Here is a 25,284-nt window from a genome sequence, read left to right as displayed (position 1 = left end):
AAGTCTGACACCAAGTTTTCTTTCAGAGCTAACACGTGCCATCAACTTTTTTTGGTAAACTGAAATAGGTATGTGTTTGCTCATTTGTTTTGTTTCCGTGTAGTACTGGGGCTTGAACTCAGAGTCTGGGCATAGTCCTTCAGCTGTTTGTTCAAGGTTGGTGCTTTACTACTTGAGCCACAGCTCTACTTCTGGCTTTTTGCTGATTAATTAGAGGTAAGAGTCTCATGGGACTTTCTTGCCTAGGCTAGCTTGGAACTCTAATCCTAGCTAGGATTACAGGTATGAGCCACCAGCGCCTGACTGAAATATAAAGTTTTACACAAAGGAAGCAAACAGAAAAAGATATTCACATTACGACAATGACATTAAAGATACAGAATGGGAGTTGGACATTTTTTTCTGTGTTTCCCTCATTATTCCTCAAGATGATAAAGGTTCCTGGTAATAGACTGTGGAGAGAAGACTTAGGGATATGTATAATTGTTCTGTCAGATGCTGAACAAGAAAAGTGTCTCAAAAAAGCAACTGGCAAGCTTCTCATCAGAAGTTTTCCTCAACAATAATTTTACATGTGTATATGGGGAGTTCTTTAGAAATGTCATTAACAATGGTTAACACCCCAAATCCAAGCCTTGGAATCTTGTATGCTCTAAAATGTCCTTCAGGGGATCCAATAGAAGGAATTTACAGAGCACACAGATTGGCATTTGAATGTATGGCTGTGCTGCATACTCACTGAAAGGAAGTACTACTCACGTGGGTAGTGATATGGGCTGGGGCTGGGTATTACAGCAGCTGCGGCGGCATCCATGGGAGGCATATCACCAGCAGGGTGGAATCCTTCAGTTTCAAACTGCTTTGACCTGTTCTTTGCATCTACAGGAGGTAAGACAATTGTGCCATGAGTCCTTAGTAACAAGAGCAAGCAAAGGAAGAGCAGGGCAAGGGGTGGGGATCTAACCAGAGGGGATGGAAACTCAGCTCAGACAAGCTGGGCCTTTTCCTATAGGATTCCAGAACATTTCCAACTTTTTGACAACATTTTCACTTCTCAAGATATGCTTCTATTTTAGAAGATTACCTTCGTTCACACAAGTCACTTCATTGCCCAGCAAGCAAAATCAAGCAAGGAAGAGAAAATAATTCACTTGGCTTGCTGATAAGTTATTTGAATTCACTTGAAGCATCAGTGATTAAAAAGTTAAAAAAAGTCCTTTTACCTAGTGAGTTTAAAAGGCCACAACAATCTAAGCTTTCTCATTGAATTGTCCAAAACATGCCATTTTCAGATTTGATGGTGAAGTTCACAAGGCTAAACGATAGGTTATATGTGAATGTAAAGTTTTCTCTAGCTAGAAAGAGCCTCAGCAGCAATGTGGTGCACATCTGTTGCCCTTCCAGAGTAGACTATGGGGTAAGACAGTCCAAGGCAGGACCAAAAAACCCAGCATATGTGCAATTATTTCACTATTCTTTCACTGAGGACAGGGTTTTCTAAGTTTGAGTAATAAACAGAACCAGTCTAAAGAAAAATTACTTGTTTTATTTTAGTTTTTTGCTGGTCATGAGGCTTTAACTCAGGGCCAGGGTGCCATCCCTGAGCTCTTTTGCTCAAGGCTATCCCTCTACCACTTTAAGCCACAGCTCCACTTCTTGTTTTCTGGTGGTTAATTGGAGATAAGAGTCTCATGGACTTTCCTGCACAGGCTGGCTTTGAACTGGGATTCTCAGATCAAAACCTCCTGAGTAGCTAGATCACAGGTGTGAGCCAACAGCACCCAGCAAAAAATTACTTATTTTAAATCTGAGATAATTCCAAATTTGGAAAATGAAAGATTTGTTGATGGGTTTGCCTGTAACTCTGAAATTATGGGTCATCCTGAAAATTTTTAAACAGAGACTCAAAGGCACCCCTAAAAAACGAGATAATACATTGGCATGTTTGGTCTATTACAAAATAAAAATACCACTATTGGTAACTGTTTTGTTTATACTAATGGCTATGTTTCACCAAAAATAAGCTTTCTACATTTTCAGCTAATAAAAATCAGCTTACCAAATATTTATATTGAACTTACATTGAAAAGATGGTTCAAATTCTTCATTATCATTAAAAGGTAGCTTGTTCAGGTTTGAAATTTCAATTTTGTCTTTAACTTCAATTTGTCTCTGATAAATACTAGATCGGAAAGACAAAATTCATGAATGGGAAGTACTAAGAACATAAAAGCTGGAAAGCTTTTTTGTGGCTTAAGAAATACACATACAAAATCTCTTGTTCATTGGCTTGTACACCAATGGCTCTGGGCCTAGGCTTGTGGCTGACTGGTAGAGTGCTTGGTCAGCACGTATGATGACTTGTGTTCCATCCCAGCAACACACACACACACACACACACACACACACACACACACACACACACACACACACAGTGCCCAATGCGTTAAGTGCTCACCAGGTACTGTATTTTACAATACATGTTTACCCACCCCTGAAGTGCTACTACTTACCAAAGAATGCTTGTGCTCTCACTGTTATTTCTAGGAATTTAGATTTCCAATAAGTAAAAAAACTGTGTGTGTCTGCCAGTACCAGGGTCTAGAACCCAGGGCCTTACACTCTTACTGGGCTTTTTCACTCAGGGTTGATGTTGCACTATTTGAGTTACATCTTCACTTCTGGCTTTTTGCTGGGTTAATTGTACATAAAAATGTCACAGACATTTTTGCCCGGGCTGATTCTGAACTGTGATCCTCAGACCTCAGGCCCCTGGGTAGCTAGCATTACAAGCATAAGCCACCAGGGTTCTGCTTAAAAACATTAAAATAATAAATTCTGCCGGCCATCAGTATATGCCACAGCTCCAGCTGCAACGATCAGCCGGGCTGTGTATCAATGTGCGCTAGATTGCCGTATCTGTGGCTCTAGACTTTGCCTTTTGCTCTCTCAAAAGAATGCACAATATAAAAAACAAAGTGAAAGCCCTAGAACCATGATAGACACATGTGGCTGTTTTCAACTCTGTCTGGAGAACTATATAAATCTCGGGTATTCAGATGTGTGCCCTAGACCACTTCTCCCTTCTTCAACAATCACACTACGGAAATCACTGTCATTTTTTAAAATTTGCTTCCATGATATACAAATTAGAACCATATTCTCTTTATATTTAAATGTCAAAACATTTCAAAAGTGACTTGGTAGCCATGTGTAAAGTCTTTCTAACTTTAAAAATAAACCCACTTTGGGTTGACAAATTTATACATCTGTTTATGATTACAAACAGAACCGATTTCGAGGCCTATAAAGATGTGGCTTAACCGATTTCGAGGCCTATAAAGATGTGGCTTAATAACATAGCATGTTGGCCACATCATTCAGATGGTTTTCAAACATCACGTGATTTCACAATCTGTCACATGATCTTTAATATCACCTGAAACAACCAAAGTACAAAGTAGCCGGTGACATGTTTCAACTGAAGCTCACCAGAAAACGGTACTTACTTGGCCTTCTGTTGCATAGGGCCCAAGTAGGGAGGGAAAGAGAAGCTATGCCTATCAGCAAGTGCTCTGTCAGGACAAAAACTGGGAGAAGCAGCCTGTGACTTAACCATACCTAAAGGGTAGAAGCAATCAGGACAAGAATATTAAAAATACATGGAGAAGATTATCAATGTAGTTTGCAAAAAGCTCTATTAGTTCAAAGACAAAATCTTTTTGTATTGGTGATGGTAGTGGTGCTTAAACTCAGGGCCTGGGTGCTGTCCCTAAGTTTTTCTGCTCAAGGCTAGCACTCAACCACTATGAGCTGCAGCTCCAGTTCTGATTTTCTGGAGGTTAATTGGAGATAAGAGTCTCATGGACTTTCCTACCCTGGCTGGCTTTGAATCATGATCCTCAGATTTTCAGCCTGCTGAGTAGCTAGGATTACAGGCGTGAGCCGCTGGCATCCAGCTCAAAGACAAATTCTATCTAGCCTACAGTATTGTGAGATCCACAAGAAGTAGTAGATTAAAGCACATAAATCTAACAGTAAGGTAATACTAACATGTCAAGGGAAAGCCACTAATGTTCTATAGACATGCCTACTTACTAAGCAAATACTACATCTTAAACCCTGATGTCTACAACCCTGTGACATGGAAGGAATGCCACTGTTGACCAGAAGGTGGCAGACTGGGATCAGCCACCAATGCTCAAAGCACCCGCCCCCATTGACTGCTGTGTGAGCTCCACCCCTTTCTGTGGTCCAGGTGCTATATTCTCATTCAAGAGGTCTTGTGTGGACCAGGGCTGCTTACCTTCCAGAATATCCCACAAGCCTATGAATCAGTGACTTACCTTCCAGATACATTTCATGATCGAGGCTTCTTCTTGCTTTGGGAAAGGGTGTGGAGGAAAAATGTTTGGAGGAAGAGCTCCTGTGTAGCTGACACGACATACTGTCCATCAGTGCTCCCGACGTGTCACTCTTTTCCTCTTTAAGCATGTGCACTGGAGGGGGCTCAGAAGCCACATAGGCCTCTGTGAAAGCATGCTTTTCCAGGGGACTGGGTGTAATGTGTCTGCACGTGTCTAGCAAGGGCAGAGACTGCGGACTCTTTGCTGGTGAGGGTGGGCTTCTAGGAATGTTTACAGCAGTTCTTCGTCGGTAATTTCTGTAAGCATCTTCCAAGCGTTCAGCTTCTTGCTCTAGCTCTCTTACCCTAGCCTTAGTATTGACTACAAACTCATTGTCAGAGTCAGGGGAACTACTTTCCTTCCGTGAAGGTGGATAACCTATAAGTTTTCCCATGAGGGCATTTGCTAGAGCCTTTCCATGTTCAAATGGCCTGAAGAGGAAACTGGTCCCTATATCACCATTGGGAGGTGGTGTGCTGTCATTCACAGGATGGTTCATCAAAGACTGCTTTGGATTGCGGTATACTTCATTCTCTAGGGCTGCCGGTCACAAAAAGAACATTCGACAAATGATGAGAAAAGTCAGTGAATCAAATGTGCTTGCAAATCTACTTGTTTTTTTGAAAAAGGAAAGAAGGTAATGCAGATAAATTTTCCTGTTAAACCATTCCTGAAGCCATAGTAACAAGTATTGACCTTTACTGGCAGCTTATAGATAGATAGATAAATGATACCTGAAGCCACAGTAACAAGTATTGACCTTTACTGGCAGCTTATAGATAGATAGATAAATAGATAGATACCTGAAGCCACAGTAACAAGTATTGACCTTTACTGGCAGCTTATAGATAGATAAATAGATAGATAGATAGACACACACACATATACACACACACATATATATCTTCCATAACGCATGATATAAGTTCACAAATGGTTATACATGATTTGGAAATCCAAAAAGCTCTGAAAAATGAAAACTAATCTATAGTTTATTTGATGGAACATCTAACCAGATGAGCTTATTTGGTTAAAAAGCATAATCTGAATAGACATAGACCCCTATAGTCCCATCAGATGGATGTTCATGTATTTGACTGCAAAATGATAGATGTGTTTCAATAAAGGGGAAAAAAACACCTCAATTCCCAGAGAGGTTGCAAAATTCATAGTTCATGGCTAAGTTTCAGACCATACAGAGGACATTCTCACTGCACCCCTTTCTCAGCTAGGGGATAGAGGATTACTGAGGCTCAGTGACATAGTCTGCAAATCCTAGAGTTTCTGAGATTTCCTAACACAAAGTCACTGCACAAGCTAGATCCTCTCCTGCAATGCAGACCCTCAGGTACTAACAGATGGAAGCTTGCAATGGGCAATGGATACATGCAGAAGGGCTCTAGCCTTGCTGAATTAATATTCGTGATGAAAGTCTGCTATGATTTCAGCTGCAGACAGTCTGGGAGAAGATGAGGAACAGGAAAATGTAGAGAGGAGGAGAGAGAAAAATGAAACTTATAACTAGGCTTTGGTGGCTCGTGCCTGAAATATTAGCTACTTAGGAGGCCAAGATCTAAGGACTGTGGTTTAAAGCCAGTCCAGGCAGGAAAGTCTGTGAGACTCTGACCTCTACTTAGCTACCAAAGAGCTGGAAAGGAAGCTGTGGCTGAAGTGGTAGAGTGCTAGCCTTGATTGAAAAAGCTAATGAACAACGTAAGGTCTGGAGCTCAAGCTCCAGTATCTGCGTGTGTGCGCACGCACACACACACACACACACGTGTACACACACACACACACACACACACACACACGCACGCACACGCTTGTGCTAGTAGAAGAGAACAAGGGAGTGATGAAAAAAAGAGTACAGATGGGAACTAAAAAAGGCTCAGATCAAGAAAGTCTGGGGAATCAGATGAACTGACTCACACACACTCTGAATGGATAGCAACTGAAAAAGAAGGTATACTGCAATATATTCCTTGTGAAGTAGGAGGGGGCAAATAAATACTCATCAACCGTGAAGGCACAGTAATACATTGCCAGCAGCAACTATTTTTTTTAAATGCTGGTACTGGGCCTTAAACTCAGGGACTAGGCGCTGTCCCTGAGCTTTTATGCTCAAGTCTAGAGCCATACCACTTGAGGCATAACTCCATTTCTGGTTTGGTGGCTAACTGGAGATAAGAGTCTCACAAACTTTCCTGCTTGGGCTGGATTTGAACTGTGGTCCTCAGATCTCGGCTTCCTGAGTAGCTGGGATTACACAAGTGAGTTACCAGTGTCTGGAGGAGCAGTAACTATTCTGTGAGTGTCACTTATGAACCAGGATGGAACCCATGACCCATCTCATTTAATCTTTGTCCACTATGGCCCGGTTGTTATTACTATACCCACTAAAAATGAGGAAATTGAGGCCAAGGGAAATTAAAGTATCATGCTTTGGAGTCCAAAATAAAAATAGGTCTCTAAATCCAACAGGAATGTTCATTTCCCTAAATCAACCTGTTTCTCTCACATATTTTTGCATCTGTCTGTTAAGCATGTATAAAAGTATTGACTGGACAGTCTTATTATTAGGATAATACAAAAAAAGGGAAAGCTTAAGATGAATTTGCAGACTTCTGTATCATCATTACACCTCTTTCTGCAAATTGAGATACCCGCAAAAGCAATCACTTTACCCAATAACCCAGTTGGTATGCTTGAGATAAAAGTTTTATCTCTTGAACAGTACATACTTCTATGGCTTTCCCCCAGTATAAGAATCACTAGGTGATCAGTAAGTGACTATCATTACAATTCCACAAATGTCTGAAGCTTTACACACACAGATATAGTTAAGGGTTAAAAATGTTTCTAACCTGTCTGAGTCTGTTTCAGTTGCAATTTTAAATCAGTAATCTGAAGAGTTAACCTCTTTACAGATGCATCATAATCTAATATCTGGGCCTTTAGCTGTGCAGAATGTTCGATCTGAAAAGATTCAAAGAAGAAATCATTGTAAAACAAATCTGAACTTGTTTCAAAAGGAAAACATTTTCTTATTGTGTTTATCCTCTTTTCTGTTTTACCAATACCAGTATTCAGTGGGTCTCCATTCAAAAACACGAACAACAACAACAACAAACAGAACAGACATTTTCATTACCTTTTTCATTCATAGAACAGCTACTTTTGGGTATGCAGGCAGCAATCAAAAAGATACAATGGACATTTTTAAGTCTCAGGATGAGAATTAAGAGACTAACGGTGGGTACTATCAGGTCCTCTGAAAAGATTATGTTTAAGTGAGGTTGCTCTCTGTTCAATATATTACTATTAAAAATATAATGCCATAGCATTACTACTTTATGTCAGCTCATTAAAGAAGGAGCTCTGGGTATTAAAATAGATCTGTTTGGTCTGACTTGTGACAGGTTTGCCTATTCAAACCTGTATTTGAACAAGGATTTGGATACCTGTATCCAAATAATTATTTGACTGGAATGATCCTTGCAAGAGCAAAGAAAATACTCACTTCAGTTTGTAGCAGCTTCTGGAGGGCTTGTTTCTGAGTTTTGAACTCCTTCTGCTCAAATGCCATGGTACTTTCGACTTTTTGTAACTCATTCTGTAAAACCAGAATCTCAGGAGATGGCTGAGCCATGCCTAAAATGTAAAAGGCCGAGTCATTATTAATCTTAAATTGGCTTATTTCACTTAACAAAAACAAACTAAAGAGACTTTACATGGTTTTGTATAATGAATCTTGTAACCATCAGGTTTTTGTTGTTGTTGTTGGTGGTGGTGGTCATGGAACTTGAGCTCTTCAGCTCAAGTCTAGCACTCTACCACTTGAGCCGCAGTGCCACTTCTGATTTTCCAGTGCTTTATTGGAGATGAGTCTCATGGACTTTTCTGCCTGGGGCTGGCTCTGAACCTCGATCTTCAGATCTCAGCCTCCTGAGTAGTTAGGATCACAGGCGTGAGCCACCAGCGCCTGGCAACCATCAGTTCTCTTAAATACACTAAGCATAATCCTGATTCCCAAAATTCAGAACAAAAGAGTTTAATACACATTACTGCCACTTCATTACTCATAAAGTCTGAGAATTCTTTCAAATTGTCAAATGAACTGAAAAGCTTGCCCCTCTCTCCCCTACCACCCACAAATTGCATCTTAGGCTCTCTCTAGCTGTCTACCTATAGATGACTACCTAGAGAGGTCTCATCCAATCTGAACCACTGTCAGCAACAGTCATGCTCGAGCTTGGAAGCAGATAGTGCTCTCAATCCAGTTCACCTGAGGAACTAAAAAAAGGATATCTTATATAAGGGAACCACCGAGGATGGTGCAGCTCACTGGGCTAGAAATAGGATCAGGCTGTGAGTAACCCTTGAGCTTGAAGGGTTTGAAGAGGGAGGTATGTCCAGACCTGAGAGAACAAGTAAGCACAGGAACAGAGTACTACCACCCACAGATGGTGACCTTGCTTGGCTGAGAGGTGCAGCTGGCAGGCAGGCAGACAGCCTAGACTCCTCTTCCTGCCTCCTTCCAAGTGCTTCCTGGATTCCTCCCTGACCAAACTCAAGGAGCAGTCAGAGCATAGGCACCTGTTAACACCACCAAGCACAGCACTATGTAATGTAGCTTAAATAATACTATTAATTATGCAATAGCAAGCAAAAAGGAAGTCATTCCAATGCAAGAAGCCTATAAACATCAACCTAAGTTGAAGCATTCCAGGTATAAAGCAAAGGTACAAATGCTGAGTTACAGAAAGGTCCAAATCAGAACAAAAAGACATACAGTTTAGGAGACGCAAGTTTTCATTCCTAGACTCTTCCAGCTGTTTCCTCAGTAATTTATTTTGCGCCTGAAGGTCTGCTTTTTCTTCTTTCACTAGAGAGTAATCACTCATCTCTTTAACCTTTTCATTCAACAAGTGGTTTTGTTTGGTTAATGTTGAAAATTGGTTTTTGACAGATTGTAACTCCACCTGAAATTGAGAAAGGAAAATGGACATTTTAATAATCACCTTACAGTACTGCAAAAGAGCTGGGACATTCGCTTTGTTTGTGCCTGTGCTGAAGCTTGAACTCAGGGCCTGGGGCATTATCCCTTTGCTTTTTCAGTTCAAGGCTGGTGCTCTACCACTTGATCCACAGCTCTACTTCCAGCTTTTTTTGAGGGGGTTAATTGAAAATAACAGTCTCACCCCTTTGTATATCACCTTTATAATAACAATAACAACAAATTAAAAAGCGATTAAACAAAAAAAAAAACCTCAAACTTTTTTGCCTAGGCTAGCTTTGAACTATGATCCTTTAATCTCTGCCTTCTGAGTAGTTAGGATGAGAGATGACAGCCACTGATTTGGGAAGTTCTTTTAATCTGAGCCTTACATCTTAGTGATGATCCCTGGACAGAGCTTGGTTCTTTACAGCAAGACCCTAATTGCCATATGTGTACTAGTGGTGAGGCAGGAGTCAATAGTAACATGTATCTACAGACCTATGTCCTATGAAGTGGAGGGCTTATGATGAAGGTTCTCTCTCCAATTTCTCAATGTACCAAGAACCAATAACAATCACACATTGCTACAAGGTGATCTACTCTAAAGGTCAAGTGCCTTCCTTTTCCTAAGTCTAGTATATCTCATAGTTGGATACAGAAGGCTATAAAGGTCTCAAGTCTTCACAGTTGCAAAAGTAAATTTTATATAAAGAACATACTTTAAGTACCTAAAGTTTCAACTCCTCCCTTCAGCCAGCAAGCACACTAACAAAGAAAGTAGTAACATGGTATGGGAAAACTTGTCTCATCTTGTCTTAATTGATAAGCTGAAAATGATAACAATATGTACCTACTGCTGACAGGACAGAAGAGGCTAAGACAGAAACTATTACCTACTGGCCATCAGCTATGAGCTAGCTCATTGAATTCCTTCAATACCTTTGTGATATGGGAAATAGCTCAGAGTCTACAGAGCACAGGCACACAATTTTAAGAGAAACAGGATTTCAGCAGGACTATATAGGACCCAAAGCTCTTCCCCCATTTCTTTAACTTTGATTGAAATTAAGAATTAATAAATTGACTTATTCAGCTATCACTTTTAGTCTTAGAATAACCAGTCCAAACTTGTCAAGACAACATAAGCCAGGTGTGGTGGGTCAACCTTGTATCCCAGCTATTCAGGAGGTAGAGATTAGGGCACTGTGGTTAGAGGCAAAAGAAGTTTGAGAGACCCCATTTTAACTCATGGCTGCACACAGTGGCTTACACCTATCATCCCCTGTGACATGGGGAAGCCCAAGTAGGAGGACTGCAGCTCAGGCATACAGCAAGACCTTGCCTCAAAAATAATCAAAGCAAAAGGAGGCTGCAGGTGTGTCTCAAGTGGTAGAGCACCTGATAGAAGGTGTGAGCCCCTGAGTTTAATCCCCAGTTCTTCCAAAACAAGAAAAGAGAGAATATGACAGAAGATAAACTATGAATGACTTAATCTGAAATTTTATATATTGCCTAAAGTCTATTTCAAAACACAATAGCTCAATAAATACCTCAAGATCTTTCATCTGATTTACAGATTTACTGAGTTCTTCTTTTTTTAAATTAATCACTGCAAGCTCCTCTTGCAGATGAACAGATCTTTCTGGGGGAAAAAGAGCCTATGAGTTAAACAATATTTTCATAGTGAATACAAAAACTAGTAATTTATGTGCAGTATAAAAGACTAAATGATCATTATTTCCTAAGCCAAAGCAGCAAATGTAGGAGTCAAAAAATTTATTTGGCAAGTAATAAATCCTGTTACCCAACGGGTGCTATGACGTTACAACTGTCATATATGTGGTGAAATTATTGCTACAAGTTAAACAGAGTTATAACATCTCAGAGCACAGCATTCTAATGCTGACAGCGACAAATTTCCTTAAAGATAAAGATCTGGTGGTTACCCTTTTTGTAGTTTATACTTCCTCTAAGAAAAGTCTATAGTAGATATATCATCAAACAACAATTTCTTAAATATATAATGGTCAAATTCATAAAAGATAGTGGCAAATGGAGTAATATCAAGTCCCCAGCTCTTATTTACTCGAGAATTTGGATAAAATTTCCACCAAAAGTTCCAATTCTTTTCACAGGCAATTTCCCAGAAATATACTGAAAATAGCTGAAAATTGAAAAATTATTCAATTCCTATAGTTTCAGGTCAATATATATATGCATATATATATGAATTTAGGAGGGTATATGTTGTCAAGTACCATGAAGCATAAAAATATATTAGAAGCAAAATAAGAGACTTGGTTACAAAAAATAATACATAAACAAATATTGAAGTTTCTCATAGTAAGAGTAATATTTACCAGGGGGCAATAAGTTGCTGCTATCTTTCTGGGAATTACAGATTTATCAAAAAAAAATCAAGTATTTGAATTGAATTGGAAAAAGTTAGATAAAACACTGAAGATACAAGTCTCTGTGAAAATGCAAAGTGGGAAGCATGGGAGGAGAATAACAGGTGTGATACTGATCATGCTGCATGTATTGACATGTTGAGTTGAAATCCCTTTGTGCAACTACTTAAATACCACCAAACCCAAATGTTAAACATGAAGCCATCTAAAAAGGTAATGAAAAATAATGTTTTGATTTTGTAACATTAAAATGACAAAAAATGTGATGCTTTAAAAATATGAAGTGTAAGCTATATTTGTAAATAATACAGAACAGACCCAATTCCAGAAAGTAAAAACCTGCATCAGAATTGAAAAATACAGCCAGCTCTCCCTCCATCACCTTTGTTTTTCCTTTCATCTTCCATGAGTTTATTACTTCTAGTGATGTACTCATCCTTTAGTTCAAGTTGATACCTGAGAATCAGAATGACTAAAATGAGTCCCTTGTCATCTTCCTAGAAGGACTGTTATAGTGCAAGAGCTTATCTACTACATATTGAGCCACAGGGCTTAGAACATGGCAGCCCAGAAACTACAATGTCTCTAAATTCTAAGTCCACAGATTTGATCTGAACCTTAAAAGGTCTGGTAGAATCTAGTGTGGCCCCTAAAAATTCGGGTCCAGAACTCAATCACACACAATAAAAAAGTGCCACCTTTAAGTTACTGTAAGAAATTACTTTTCAGTTGATCTCCACTGGCACAGAAAGCATAGAAGGAAACTAGGTTAAATTAGACAATACCAACTGACTCTAAATTCCCAAAGATAACAAGGGAGTCGCTTGCTTCTAATGCATCTCCTGCATCTCTCTGTCTCCCAGCAGGAGAGCACCTTAGGCTCTAAGCACAGTAGAGAGGGGCAATATCCTCCAAACTCCTGTACTTTACAAAGTCATAGGAGGCTAGGGAAGATATCAAAATGCTGCCAACAGTCCACTCTATCCATAACTACGTAAAATTAATACAATACTTTGGTTCATTTGTTCTTAAAAGTTGAACAACTATGAGTCAGGTATCAATAGCTCAAACCTGGAATCCTAGCTACTCAGGAGGCTGAGATCTGAGGATCATGGTTCAAAGCCAGCCTAGGCAAGAAAGTCTGTTAAGACTCTTATGTCTAATTAATGGCCAAAAAACCATTGTGGCTCCAGTGGTACAGTGCTAGCCTTGAGCAAAATAATAAAATAAAAAAGTTCAGTGACACCACTCAGGCCCTCAGTTCAAATCTCAGGACCAGCCAAACAAAATAAAAAATAAATGCTTAACAACTATAGATTATTTGGTATTGTTTACATTTGTTAAAGGAACAAAATATGAACAAAAATCTATCATTTTGAAAGTTGCTATCTTTGAGTAATGCAATTCATTTGAGATAAAACCTCAAAAAGCTTTTGCAAGGTTATCAATAACAAATTATGGGCAAATCAGTAAAGAGACCAATGATTAAGAAAGACCCACAACAACTGAAATGTCTCTGAAGAAAGCATTTACTCAGCAAATACTAATAAGGCGATTATTCAGTGCCAGACACAATTCTTCTACTGAAAAAGATGGTGTGTGTGTGTGTGTGTGTGTGTGTGTGTGTGTGTGTGTGTGTGTGTGTGTGTGTGTGTGTGATGTCCTTGTACTGGGATATAATTCACTGGTACCTAAAACCAGACTACAGGAAAGCTAAAGTAAGCGGAGGTGTCAGCATGTCTGAAATCCCAATACTTGGGAGGCAGAGACAGGAGGATTGCTTGTCTGAGGCCAGTCTAGGCTTCACAGTAATATCCTCTATTTAGAAGAAAAAAAAAGAAAAGCCAAAATAGCCACAGTTGTCCACATTTTCCTTTCCCTATATCACATTTTACTTATGTAAGTAATCTTAGTTCATTTGTGAAGGCTTGAAGGTATACAAAGCACTTATTCATGGCCAAATACCATAAGATCTTTAATTAGCTAACTTTATAGATTGCTAAGTATCTTCTTAGTGACAGTATGAGGGAGGTGGTGGAAATGATAATTAAAAATAACCACAATTCCAATTTTATAGGACATCAGCTATGAACACTGAGCAAAATCATAGGTCCTCATAGCTGGAGAAGCTATGAGTCAGAAGGACAGAGGATAAGGGATATAATTCTCTACTGTATCTTTAAAATAGGAGGTTTTGTTTGTTAGCTTTTTGGCAGTACTAGGTTTTGAATTCAGGGCTTCATGCATGCTAGGTTGGCACTCTACCACACTTTTGGCCCTGTTGTTCACTGGTTCTTTTTAGGATAGTGTCTCACTTCCTAACTGAGTGTGCACCTGGACTTCAATTCTTCTACTTTAGGTTTCCCATCAGTGGTAGGATCACAGGTACAAGCCACAGTGTCCAGGCTCTCTTTGTGGAGATGGAGTACTGTGACTTTTCTTTCAGGGCTGGCCTGGAACCTTAGTAACCCTGATCTCAATCTCTCAGGTAACTTGAGATGACAGGAGTATGCCATCCAGCTATAGACTGAGGAATTTCTCAAGCTTTTCTGCTTCAAAAACTTTTGGCCTGGAAGTGGCGCTGTGGCTCAAGTGGTAGAGCACTCACCTTGAGCTAAAGAGTTCAGGGACAGTGCCATGGCCCAGAGTTCAAGCCCCATGATTGACAAAACAAAACAAAACAAAACTTGGCCTTAAATTGCTGTCCTCCGATGTCAGCCTTCCAAGTAGCTAGGATTAAAGGTATGAGCCACTGGTGCCCAGATAAAATACAGTTTTAAAAACTATTCTAACTCAAATACAGTAAGAAATTGACAAAGAAAATAGGTTATTTGTTCAAACACTAAATTTTACCATAGAATATTAACATTATTTATACATTATCATTTTTCCCATTTCTACCTAATGAATCCAAACATGTTAATTCTTTAAAGACTAATTACTTTAGAAGTTCATTCTTCAGTCTTTGGTCATAGCTCTCTTCAATGTTCTTTATATTTTCCTCCCTTTTCTTAAGAGCCTCAGTCACATTTTTATTTTTTTCCTCCTGGAGCTTTTGCTTCCTGAAATTAATAAAGAATATAGAAAGAAAACAATATGTAATAGCTGAGGCAACAAATGTAGGGAGAAAAACAATACACAGTTCACCAAACTAAAGCTATTATGTTACCATTACCATGAGAAGTGAAAAGGAAAAGAGCCAGAAGACTTCCCTGTAGTTTACAAAATCACCTAGTGAGAACTAGAGAGCGCACTAGATACATGCACCAGGCTTGCAGCATTTCTGCAAGACTAAAGTAGTTCATCACAGAAGAGAACACAAAAATGTGTCATAGGTGATAAATGGCCAATGTATCAAGTTAGGGGTAGAAGAATAACATTATGAGCTACAAAGTTATAAACAAGTTATGTAATTTACTGAGGTGTTTGTCTCTTCTATAATATTGTTGCTAACTGTGAAATCTAATCCATTCGTTAATTTTTTTAAAAATGGAAGGTTTGTTTTTATTATTTAAAATCTGTTCATTTAAACTGAACAGTGCTGAGAGAATGGAAGAAAGATGGATTGTGGGTAATCCCAGCTACTCCAGAGGAGAGATCCAAGGAGACTGTAGTTCAAGGCTGGAGAGTCTTCTCCTTGCTATATATTTACTTAACAGGGTCTTACAGTGAGAGATTATTTGTGTGTTGGTTATGCATCTTAAACTTGGAACTTGGGTGATGTCCCCGAGCTCTTTGCTCATGGCTAGTGCTCTACCACTTAAGCCACAGCTCCACTTATAGCATTTTGTGGTTAATTAGAGATAAAAGTCTCACAGATTTTTCCTATCCAGACTGGTTTGAAGCACAATCCTCAGATCTTAGCTTCCTGAGTGGCAAAGAGGATTACAGGAGTGAGCCACTGGTGCCTGGGTATAAGGAGACTTCAAATCAGTAGTAATGGCAATTTATGAGCAAAGTCTAGGGATGGGTCTTTGTTCACAGCTGCTGCTGAGATTAAGCCACGAAGAAAAGCACTGTGTATTGACTCCCTCTGCTGGCTAATCTGAAAAGGCACGAAGCAGTAAACTACATTTATTTCACTTTAATGTTCAGAAGGGAAGAAGACTAGAGTAATTATAAAATCATGAAGTCTTCGCCAAAATTTTGTTCTTTTCTTGCTTTCTCTTTATCAGTACCTTGTCAGTACTGTCCAAAAAGAAAGGTAGAAAGAAGAAGTCACAAAAATTGAGCCTATAGAAGAAAATCACAGAAATAAAGATGGAGATAATTTCTTTAATGTCCCAAGATTCCTGGAGCATCTATGAGTAGTGTTCATTAAGAACAGATTCTAAATAAGAAAGCTTACTGTACATACTATAGACAAATGTCCTCACTATTAATCCCAGATAACATTTGAAGGATGCAACATGTGAACACTTAGAAAACACAATTAGCATCCACTACGAAAAATAGGTTCACCCAGTACAAGTCAGAAAGTTTTTTTGAGTTGTAGTGCAGACAAAAAAAAACAGGCCAAGATATCTGGAATTCAGTTACATACACAAAACTATCAGGTTTGAATGACTGAAGATAACTGCAAAATATCTGACCCAGTCAAATCTTCTTATCTTCTCCAATTCTGGTTTTCACTTAAAGTCTAATATTTTACAAGCAAAACCCTAGTTTTTGTTTTCTCCTAACTTATACCTTCCAAAGCTAAGGGATATCACCTTTTCAACTAAAAAACTGTACTTGACAATCAGCACTAGAATTAATTTAGACATATACTTAAATAAATCCTTTTCATCTCATTCTGAATAACCCAAACGAAAACACTGCAGTACTTACAATTCAAAAGTATCAATTCTTTGCTTCAGCTCCATTTCTCTGCCCCTTAGTGATTCGATATCTTTTAATAGAAGCTGCCTTTGAGCATAAATTTCTTTTGTTTCACTCTGCATAGGAAAGCATTAATTTTAGTAAGCAAGCAAAATAAAATAAATTAAAATGGAACTCATACACTGCGTTCTAAATTCCTGAAAAAACAAAGAAGGTATGGACATTTAGGGCGACCAATAAAATCTCCAAGAGATTTCACTTCAAGGTTTGCTTTTTGTCTATTTTAGTTACACACACACACACACACACACACACACACACACAATTAGTCCCCCATTGCTAAACAACAGGATTCCATATTCCTACGAATCTTTGTCTAACCAGCTATGAAATTCCAAAATCATAAGATCATCAAGATGACTAGTAGTGGTGGTGGTAGCTGAATATTTCAGTTCATGGGTCATTCTGGCTCAATGATAGGAAGCTCATATGAACTCCTGAATGAATTGGCCATGCTTCCATTTAGAAACTCAGTGAGTGAGATATAGAAGACACTATGTTGAAAACAAACTTTACAAATTTGTGGTTGAGGGGGTGTAGAGGGTGGAGTTGTGGAGGTGGGGAGGGAAAGGAAGGTAGGGGAAAAATAAAGGAGGGAGTAACAATGCTCAATAGGAAATGGACTCATTACCTTGCTCATGTAACTGTAACCTCTCTGTACAGCATTTTTACAATAAAAAATATATATTAAAAAAAGAAACTCAATGAGCAAGGATTTGCTAGCTTCTTATCATATGTCAAACAGTAACCGGAGAGCTAGATATAAAAAAGCAGACAGATAATGTCCCCATCTTGAATGCTCTTACAATTTTATCAGAGAGAGAGAGAGAAAAAAAAAAACAAGTAATGACACCAGGATATAATTATATAATTAAATGAAGGACATAAAGATTGATTTGAGAAAAAAACCTGTCTGGGTGCTGGGGGCTCATGCCTGTAACCCTAGCTACTCAGGAGGCTGAGATCTGAGGATTCCAGTTTGAAGCTAGCTCAGGTAGACAAATCCGGGAGACGCTTATCACCAATTCACCGGCAGAAAAGCTGGAAGTGGAGGTGTAGCTTAAGTGGTAGAGCACCATCCTTGAGCAAAAAAGCTAAGAGTACAAGCCCCGAGTTCAAGCCTCAGTACCAATACCATACGAAAACAAAAACAAGGAACAAGGGGTCAAGGAAGACCTCACTGAGGTGAGATAGTGAAATTCTAGCAGTCTGTGGAGTACAGTACAGTCGTATCCCAAGTGGAGGAATAAAGGCATGGTGCTTAGGATAACCATGAACACTTTCGGATAACAGTAAATGGGGATTTAGTCAGCTACTTGATGAAGTTGTTAGTCTAAACATAATCCAATTATCTCAAAGATCTCTGCTTTCAAAAATCTACTTTTATAGCCTAAATATGCCCAATATCTAGAAACACTGTACAACATTATAGAGGGGGTCCATTTCATGTTAAATAACAAGGTCTTAATTGGGAATTCTCTTCTTTTCCAAGTTTCTTGACAATACCAGCTGGCTGCAAGTTGGAAATGATTGCAAAACCAGTTTGGTCTGAGACAATCTGCCTTAAGAGAGGACCAGGATTTCCTGAAGAACACAGCAATCTATCCTGCTGATCCATACTCCTTGCCACTTTTCCATTTCTCCTTCTCCTGGACAGCCATTTTCCTGGGTGATGAGACCAAAGGGCTATGTGGATGAGCCTCTCATCCCTGGACTCCTCTACTCTCAGAGACCTTCACCTTCACCCCCTCCGTGGCTCCTTGGAATAGATGCATACTGTACCGCGAACTCTCAGCCAGCTATGTTGAGCTCTTGGTCTGTCCTTACTCTTCCACTTGCCAGTCTATTAGGACCTATTCCTGGGTCACTTTGAGGCTGTTATGTGGCCCTCAATTTCTCCCAGATAAGGAGCCACTCATTCTCTCGTCTGGCTGCCTTCACTAATCACAGGCAGCTTTGTTCAAGTCAGTTGAATTACGCTCTGTTGCCCAAAGCACCTTTCCCTTTTGACCTTTGCTAAAAGGGATGGGAAAAAGGTGCTTATAACTTACAAATTTTCCTGCGAGTTAGATGAGAAACTTCACCTCCAAACACATGGTTTGCTCGCTTACTGTGAGCCTGTTTTTGCTAGAATCTCAATTCCACTCATCTGTCCTCTCTGCTTTAAATGTCCGCTTTCCTCTCTCCCAAGGAGTGGTACCCTATCTCTGAGCTTCAACTCAAACCCTTATCGATATTCCCAATCTGCCTGAAAGAATGGAGCTTATTTAGTGCATATATTACCTCCTCTCAGTAGAGCCATTCACCCTACAAGTCTTTCCTTTCCACCATCTCAGAGGAAAATGTCTGCATTGCCTTATTAGGGCTCATGATTCTCTACATGTTGGGCCCCGGTTTTCACTGTTCTCCTACATACAGCCTTGGTCCATCAACTTGCCCACCTGTGTCTGGACCTTAAACCAACATTACAACAGCTTCAGGGAACTGATGGCCTGGAAATTTATTTTCAAATATTACCTCTTGATGTTTCTGAATTCTTTCAAGAGAATTCTTTTCCTGAGAAATAAGTGCTTCGGTTTTTGCTTGGTAAGTTTTCTCAAATTCATTCCGGTATACAGCTAATTCTCTCTCGTATTTTCTTTTCTCTTCTATTTTGATTTTTGTTATTTCAGTATCTTTAATATACTTCAACTGAAAATGAATCAAAACAATTGAAAATACAGTACAAATAAATAGCAACAGACTCTCTTTATGGATAAGTTTAATATTAATGCTGTCTAAATGTAGTATATTTATTTTTTTATTTTTTTTGTTGGTCATAGGGCTTGAACTCTGGCCTGGGCACTGTCCCTGAGTTGTTCAGCTCAAAGCAAGCACTATACCACTTGAGCCACAGTTCCACTTTTGGTTTTCTGATGGTTTACTGGAGAAAACAGTCTCACGGATTTTCCTGCCTGGGCTGGCTTTGAACTGTGATCCTCAGATCTCGGCCTCCTGAGTAGCTAGGATTACAGGCATAAGCCACTGGTGCCCAGCAACATCTTTAATTTAACACAATTTTTAGTGTTAACCCATCTACCGTACGTTTAGGATTCAATCCAATTGAAATCAATTGGAAATAAAAATAATATGTGTAGCCATATAGTATTCTATTCTTTAATAAAAGTTCATAGGTTGGGTGATAATGGCTCATGCCTATAATCCTGGCTACTCAGGGGGCTGAGCAGTTCAAAGCAAGCCAGACAGAAAAGTTCATGATTCTCTTATCTTTAATTAATCACCAAAAAAATCAGAAGTGGAGCACTGGCTCAAAGTGATAGACTACCAGCCTTGAGCAAAAGGGCTCAGGGATGGTGCTCAGGCCCTGAGTTCAAGCCCCACAACTGACAAAGAAAAGGTCCTAGATGTTTTCTCACATAATAGAAAATTAAGATATTAGAAGACAAATAAAATTATCATTTTCCTTAAAATCTACAGAAGATACAACTTACCTTCTGACACATTTCTTTATGAAACTGATGTTGTATTTCTTTCTTATATTCATTTAATTTTTTCTCTAAAGACTCTAGCTTTGCACGTTGAGGATAAGCATCTGCAAATTGGTCATCGATATGTTGAAGCTTTTCAGCTAGCAAAAAATAACATAAAATTAGGATATAGAAACTCATTCAGATGTGCAAGAGATCAAAAACAGAGAGTACACTATGAGGAAAGTATAGGGGTATCTGCCATTTACTTTGAAATATATTAAAAAATGAGACGGATTAATGGATTGACAGCTAAGTGATAGAGTAGGTATGACATCAATTTCATGGTGAGTCTAACACTGCAAAACAACTTTAACTTTAATGCCTATCTGAAAATGTTGATAATAAATGTCGTGTTGGGGAGGTAGCAATAAGTATGGTTTAAATCTCAGAAATTATTGGATTCTGTTCTCAGTTTCTAAGTGCCAAGACACTAAATGGACTTTTTTTCTTTTCTTTTTCGCTAGTACTGGGACGCTAACACAGCCTCGGTGCTGTTCTTTAGCTTTTTTTGCTCAAGGTTGGTACTCTATCACTTGAGCCTACTTCTTGATTTTTTGGTGGCTAATTGGACTTCCCTGTATGGGCTGAGTTTGAATCATGATCCTCAGATCTCAGCCTCCTGAGTAGCTAGGATTACAGGAGTGAGTCACTGGCACCCAGCTACTAAACAGACTGTGATTAAAGATGGCATACACATGCAAAGTAATGGCTTAAAAGAACCACAGACCATATATTTTAATCCCTCTAGATAAGGAATAAATGCCCATATGGGTGGTAAAGTGACTTCTAAAGGGGTAACTATAGCATATCTACGCCTAAAATAAGGCCTGGTGATTCTCTCATGACAGTGCTCCTTCCAAGAGGCCTATAGCCCTCAAACCAACTATGGAGTCGAATCCGCCAAAGAACTCATTGCAAACCTGAAAACAGAGTACGCCCCCAACCATGTATGATACTACCACAACCAGAAAAGAATGAACAGGTGGGAAGAAGTAGAATAAAATAATGATAGTGTTTGTCTATGGTAGTTGTTAATTTAGACCTGTTTCCCAGCTACTTTTCTGCATTTTCCAATGGATTTATAATTGCAGTCTAAAACAAGACTTTTTGGCCACATGGGGCCCTCTGAGTACTTGAAATGGAACACTTCTGAACTGAGAAATACACTAAGTATAAAGAACATACCAGATTTCAACGAATTAGTACAAAAATAATTATAAAATGTCTAGTTTTTTTTCGGTAGTGGGGCTTGAACTCTGGGCCTGGGTGCTGTCCCTCAGCTCTTCAGCTCAAGGCTAGTACTCTACCACTTGAGCTACAGTGCCACTTCCGATTTTCTGGTGGTTTTATTGGAGATAAGAGTTTCCTGCCCGGGCTGGCTTTGAACTGCGATCCTCAGATCTCAGCCTCCTGAGTAGCTAGGATTACAGGTGTGAGCCACGGGTGCCCGGCAATGTCTAGTATTTTTAATTGAGTATATAGTGAAATATTAATGTATTTTGTTAAACAAAATAAAATACATTATTAAAAGAAATGTCATCTGTTTCTATTTACCATTTCTAAATTTTAAAATGACATCTGTGGCTTGCATTATTACCCAGCTCTATTTTACAGTATACATGTAATATAACACTCATGGACTTTAAAACTACATTTAAAAGGCCTAGTTATTCAATATAGATTTTACAAATTACAAGCCATAGGAGCTACTATTATTTAAGAGTAAGAGTGGACTGGGAAGTTGATTAAAAACATCAGCTACGAATTGTTTTCCATTTCTGTTAAGGATTAAAAAATGAAAGGAAAGGATAGTATTATAGGTAGACTATGTAATAGAAAAAGCTCTAGATCAGGCAGATATAAAAAGTTCTAGATCATGAGCCAGAGGAGATCCAGGACTCTAACATTAGTTCTCACTCAGACTGTATATTTCCAAGTTGTTCTTCCCCTGAGGACCTCAATTTATTCAAGCATAAAGTGAAATGATAAGCCAATGGCTTCTCTAGCTCTTCACAAAGCAAATAGTCTATGAGGTTGTAACTTAATGTTCACTGTAAAATGGACACGATAAGAGAGATTAAACCCAACAAATGAGGAAGAATGTACTCCTTGGGATCCCTGCATGGTTTGCTCAATGTAACTACGGCATTCATGAGGACAGGGATGACAATGAAGAACAATTCCTGCTCTTTTTCAGCAATATCATTCTAGAAGAAATTAACTTTTTGTCACCTACAGATTGTTATCTCTGCACTTTAAAGATGATAAATAAGGTCATATCCTTCATTCAAAAAAGAAAACCACAGAACTGCAATTACTACAGAAGGCTTAATTACCAAGAGAATCTTTGGTAAGAAATGTTGAACTTGTCTGTGTTTCCACATCACAAATCTCTTTAGCTTGATGAAATTCTGCCAATTCTCTTAAGAAATTCATTAAGAAACCTAGAAAACACAATGTATAGCTTGGTTTTAGAAATTTGTCCAACCGCTGCTCAGTCATTCTTCATGAATTTTGGTTTTCTTATATGAGTTTATCTTTTACGAATGATTACCATATGAAGTGTGGTTCTACTTATCAAGTAATGTTATGGTCAGCAAAGAAAAATTAAATGATTTAAGTTAAATTTCCTACTCATGCCCCTAAAAATTATAAGCTTCGTATTTTATGTTCAAAACGCACATACAGCTAAGTGCTGGTGGCTCACACTTATAATCCTCACTATTCAGGAGGCTGAGATCTGAGGCTCTCAGTTTGAAGCCAGCCCTGGCAGGAAAGTCCAGGAGACTCTTCTCTCCAATTAATCACCAGAAAACCAAAAGTGGAGCTGTGGCTCAAGGTGGTAGAGTGCAAGCCTTGACTGAAAAAACTCAGGGTCAGGGTGAGGCCCTCAGTTCAAGCCCCATGACTTAAATCTTAAAATCTTACTAATTTTTAGAAAGGTGAAAGCTTTTACCTTTTTGGTTTTCTTTATCAAATGTTGAAATCTGTCAAGAGAAAATATTTTATCTTTATTAAACTATTCAGTTGTAAGTAACAAAGCAAAGAAGGTTATAAAAACTAAACAATCATACCAGTGATTTGTAGAGACTGGAATTGGGACTGATTTTAATGAGTTGTAACAGATCGTGCATAGTAAATACCTTAAAGGAGAAAAACAGATTAAGTTGTCATACTTTTATATAAACATTTAAACGATATGTTAGGATATGCTTCTGCATGAGATTAAAATTATGCTAATAAAATGGAATCAAAGCCTTTTTTAAACTGTTAAATAAACTGTAGCAAACACATTGAAGTGTAAAGAATAAAATATTTTTTAACCCTGCAATTAACTTCCAAATACTTTAGAGCAAACATGGTATGCTTAATGTCATGTCATTAATGTACCAGAAATAATAGGAATGGTTAATGCTTTACAGATGACACTCAAAGAACCAATGGATATGAGTTGATTTCAAGGTCATCAAATTATATTTTAAAAATATAAGTAAACTAAAATTTTACTATCCTTACTACCATGAATGACTAAAGTGTACCTAAAACATTTTTTTGCCAGTCCTGGGGCTTGAACTCGGGGCCTGGGCACTGTCATTGAGCTTCTTTTTGCTCAAGGCTAGCACTCTACCATTTAAGCCAGCTTCATTTCCAGTTTTTTCTGTTTATATGGTACTGAGGAATTGAACCCAGGGCTTTAGGCATGTTTGGCAAGCACTCTACCACTAAGCCACATTCTCAGCTTAACATTTTGAAACACTTTGGGGTTTTATTGTCGTTGTTTTGTGGTACTGAGGACTCAACTCAGGGTCTTGTGCTCTGTTGGCTGGCACTCTACCACTTGAGCCATACCTCCAGCCTATTTGTACATTACATGATTCATTTTCAAGACAGGTTCTCATTTGTGCATGAATCTTCTTGGATTTTAATCCTACTGGTTCTGGGTATGACAGCACCCAGCCACTGTGCTTCCTTATAATTGCGATAAGAGGTATGTACCATTTCACTCACTGAGATGGAGTCTTAAAAACTACTCTTTCCTGGGCTGGCCTCAAACTATAAACCCCAAACTCTGTCTCCAAGTAGGATTCTGGTTTTTGAGGGTATTGGAGATTTGCTAAGTTCTTGCTAAGTTAACACTTTATATTTGAGCCACATCCCAGCCTTAGCTATTCTTTATATTTCTACTATTGTATGTATTACTATATTATTTACTATATCTACACTTAGAACACTAAAATAATTTGCTTTAATGTGGTTTTCCTTGCAAGAAAAGTTTCTGGGGCTAGAGGTACATGTCAAGCTTTAGAGAATCTGCCTAGAAAAGTCAAGGCCCTGAATTCAAGCCCAAGTACTGACCAAAGATAAATGAAAAGATAATGTATAGCATTTTATATTAGTAGAAAACATTAAATATAGTAAAAACTGGTTTAATTATTGTGATAATGATAAAACTATTACACAGTAAGCAAAATTATAAAATGTATCATTAGAAAGCTAGAAAATGAACTAAAAAGGAATCCTCAATGTTATAAATTTAGTCCTAAATGAAAAAAATATAGCATATTTAAATTTCAAGATTTCATTTAAATACTAGCATTATTCTTATTTCCTTAAAATGTTTAGAATTTGTAGACAGTGAAAATGCAGGTGACCCTGTTCATCGAGAGTGAATATTAGTGTAACATATGAACCATGAGTGGTAGAGCACTTGCCTTGAGCTAAAGAGCTGAGGGACAGTGCCCAGGCAGAGTTCAAGCCCCATGACTGACAAAAAAAAAAAAAAAAGCCAAACCATAACTGGAATACTTTAACTCTCCTCCTACCTAGATTAAATTTTAGGCTGGTATGGGCTGGGAAGGTGGCTCAGTGGTAGAGTGCTTGCCTTGCATGCCTGAGGCCTTGGGTTCGATTCCTCAGCACCACATAAGCAGAAAGAAAAAAGCTGGAAGTGGTGCTGTGGCTCAAGTGGTAGAGTGCTAGCCTTGAGCTGAAGAGCTGAGGGACAGCGCCCAGGCCCAGAGTTCAGGCCCCACGACTGGACACCCCCCCCCAAAAAA

General features: G+C 38.7%; 1 protein-coding gene across 3 annotated transcripts in view; it reads right to left on the bottom strand.

The window, feature by feature from the left end:
- Positions 1 to 25,284, bottom strand: part of Ofd1 (OFD1 centriole and centriolar satellite protein) — a 34,719-nt gene that overhangs the window by 5,134 nt on the left and 4,301 nt on the right. For all 3 annotated transcript variants that reach the window (XM_042680542.1, XM_042680540.1, XM_042680543.1), the window contains exons 4-19: positions 23,302 to 23,370; positions 23,184 to 23,214; positions 22,564 to 22,671; positions 20,189 to 20,325; positions 19,215 to 19,388; positions 16,647 to 16,753; positions 14,759 to 14,878; positions 12,199 to 12,272; positions 10,956 to 11,047; positions 9,199 to 9,388; positions 7,927 to 8,057; positions 7,271 to 7,382; positions 4,347 to 4,946; positions 3,510 to 3,621; positions 2,082 to 2,182; positions 760 to 879 (exon numbers count right to left, since the gene is read on the bottom strand). In XM_042680542.1, coding sequence (XP_042536476.1) covers positions 760 to 879; positions 2,082 to 2,182; positions 3,510 to 3,621; positions 4,347 to 4,946; positions 7,271 to 7,382; positions 7,927 to 8,057; positions 9,199 to 9,388; positions 10,956 to 11,047; positions 12,199 to 12,272; positions 14,759 to 14,878; positions 16,647 to 16,753; positions 19,215 to 19,388; positions 20,189 to 20,325; positions 22,564 to 22,671; positions 23,184 to 23,214; positions 23,302 to 23,370 — 2,278 coding nt within the window. The remainder of the gene's footprint in view (positions 1 to 759; positions 880 to 2,081; positions 2,183 to 3,509; positions 3,622 to 4,346; positions 4,947 to 7,270; positions 7,383 to 7,926; positions 8,058 to 9,198; positions 9,389 to 10,955; positions 11,048 to 12,198; positions 12,273 to 14,758; positions 14,879 to 16,646; positions 16,754 to 19,214; positions 19,389 to 20,188; positions 20,326 to 22,563; positions 22,672 to 23,183; positions 23,215 to 23,301; positions 23,371 to 25,284) is intronic.

The sequence above is a fragment of the Dipodomys spectabilis genome, unplaced genomic scaffold (assembly GCF_019054845.1).
Source record: "Dipodomys spectabilis isolate Male_0828 unplaced genomic scaffold, ASM1905484v1 ptg000061l, whole genome shotgun sequence".
In the NCBI taxonomy this organism is placed as follows: Eukaryota; Metazoa; Chordata; class Mammalia; order Rodentia; family Heteromyidae; genus Dipodomys; species Dipodomys spectabilis.
Note: the sequence above shows the minus strand (reverse complement) of the source record. Positions and strands in the feature narration are given on the sequence as shown.